The following is a 1768-nucleotide window of genomic DNA, read 5'->3' on the forward strand; positions in this document are numbered from 1 at the left end:
TAGAAGCAAGCATTGACACATGACTCACCTGGTTTTGACCAGATGGGAACAGTCATATCTCCTACCCCAAAGATGAAAATATTTGGAAAAAAATGACCTCCTGCATAAGGGGAAGGGACTAGGAGTCAATAATTAGACATGTTCTTCAGCACTCTCTGCCCTAAGCAGTTCTGTTTTAATTCAGGGAAAGAAGTCTGTGCAGAGGCAAGGGCAGCCCAAAGTGCCCACCTTTTTGCAATTCTGATTCAGGTTGCTCAAGATTATCCTCCATCTCCCTAAAGGTCATAATAAGATATGACTTTGAACTGCAACGGAAAGAATGTTGGTTAGACCAACCAAAATAAAACTAAACTCACTGCCATCAAGTCGGATCTGACTCCTAGGAACCCCTCCTTGGGTTTCTGAGGCAGTATCACTATCGAAGTAGATTGCCCAACCTTCCTTCTGAGGAGTGGCTGGTGGGTTTGAACCGCCAGCCTTCTGGTTAGCAATCAAATGCCTTAGGCACTACCCCACCAGAGCTCCCAGAAAAGAATTTCCCAATAGTTGCCTTACAAGGGAGTCTTTTTTTCTTAATTTCTTCAGGTGTTAAGTCAAATCTATCTGCTCCTCATGGCTTAGGATGGTTTTGATTGGGTCTTTTACTCTAGTGAGGTCCCAGGGTGGTGGAAATGATTTGTGGTCAACTGGTAGAGTAATGGTTAAGGCATTTGGCTGCCAATCTAAAGGTCGGTGATTAAAACCCAGCAGTTGCTCCACCGATGAAAGATGGGGCAGTCTGCTTCTGTAAAGATTTGCAGCCTTGGAAACCCAATGGGGGTCACTAAGAGTTGGAGTTAACTCGATGGCAGTGAGTTTTGTCTTTAGTGAGTTTACTAGCCTAAAGGCTGACAGTTCAAACCTATCTAGCAGTGTGCCAGAAGAAAGGCCTGGCAATCTGCTTCCATAAAAATTACAGCCAAGAAAACCCTATGAAGCAGTTCTACTCTGTATACATTAGATCACCATGAGTCGGAATCTACTCCACAGCAATGGGTTAATTACACTAGCAGAGTTCCCATCACGGGGAGGGTAACATTCAACCAGGGACAGGGTCCCCCAGCTCCCCCTTACAGGCATCTGCACTGATTCAATGCCTTTCCTTTCAGGGCACCTGCGTGAGCTGTTTCCTGTTGCATGAGAGCATCTGTCCAGCTAACTCTGAGCCCACAGTGAGTGTGACAGCTTCATGAACCACAGATCATCCAAGCAACCCCACTAGGGCAATGTCATTGTGAATTGGGTGAAAATTTACAGAAAGTTGGCTTTCTGTTTAACAATTCATACCCATTTTGGTTCGTGACATTGACTGCAATCCTCACAGTGGAGCACCACTCTTCTCACTTCCTGCCCATGTTGACCATTTCCATTCATCCTTCCTTACCATCCCTTCCTGTCTTCTGAGCTTTTATCCTGGGCAAATGCTGCCCTTTTGATCTCATATGGTTGGTTGTTCTAAGGAGTGCTTACCTCCCTGATGTTACTGTTCACTTTATGGACCTGTCAATCATTTGTTTGAAAGCTGAGCCATGGAGGTGAGTTCAGTTCCCAGCTTAAAGGATATCTAAGGGCCATAGTCTCAGAGTTTCACCAGTCTCCATCAGACCAGTAAGTCTGATCTTTTTTTTTATGATTTTGAGTTTTGTACTACATTTTTCTCCCACTCTATCTGGGAACTGATATTGTGGTCTCTTTCAGAGCAGTTGGCAGTGATATCCAGGCTCCATCT

The 1768-nt window shown here is 44.8% G+C and overlaps 1 protein-coding gene across 1 annotated transcript in view; it reads left to right on the forward strand.

Moving 5' to 3' along the window:
- The window catches only part of STAB2 (stabilin 2), a 228909-nt gene that overhangs the window by 92966 nt on the left and 134175 nt on the right, over positions 1-1768 (forward strand). The window contains exon 18 of the mRNA XM_007952402.1: positions 1149-1211. Coding sequence (XP_007950593.1) covers positions 1149-1211 — 63 coding nt within the window. The remainder of the gene's footprint in view (positions 1-1148; positions 1212-1768) is intronic.

This window comes from Orycteropus afer, unplaced genomic scaffold, assembly GCF_000298275.1.
Source record: "Orycteropus afer afer isolate SDZICR_OR568_19922 unplaced genomic scaffold, OryAfe1.0 scaffold00334, whole genome shotgun sequence".
In the NCBI taxonomy this organism is placed as follows: Eukaryota; Metazoa; Chordata; class Mammalia; order Tubulidentata; family Orycteropodidae; genus Orycteropus; species Orycteropus afer.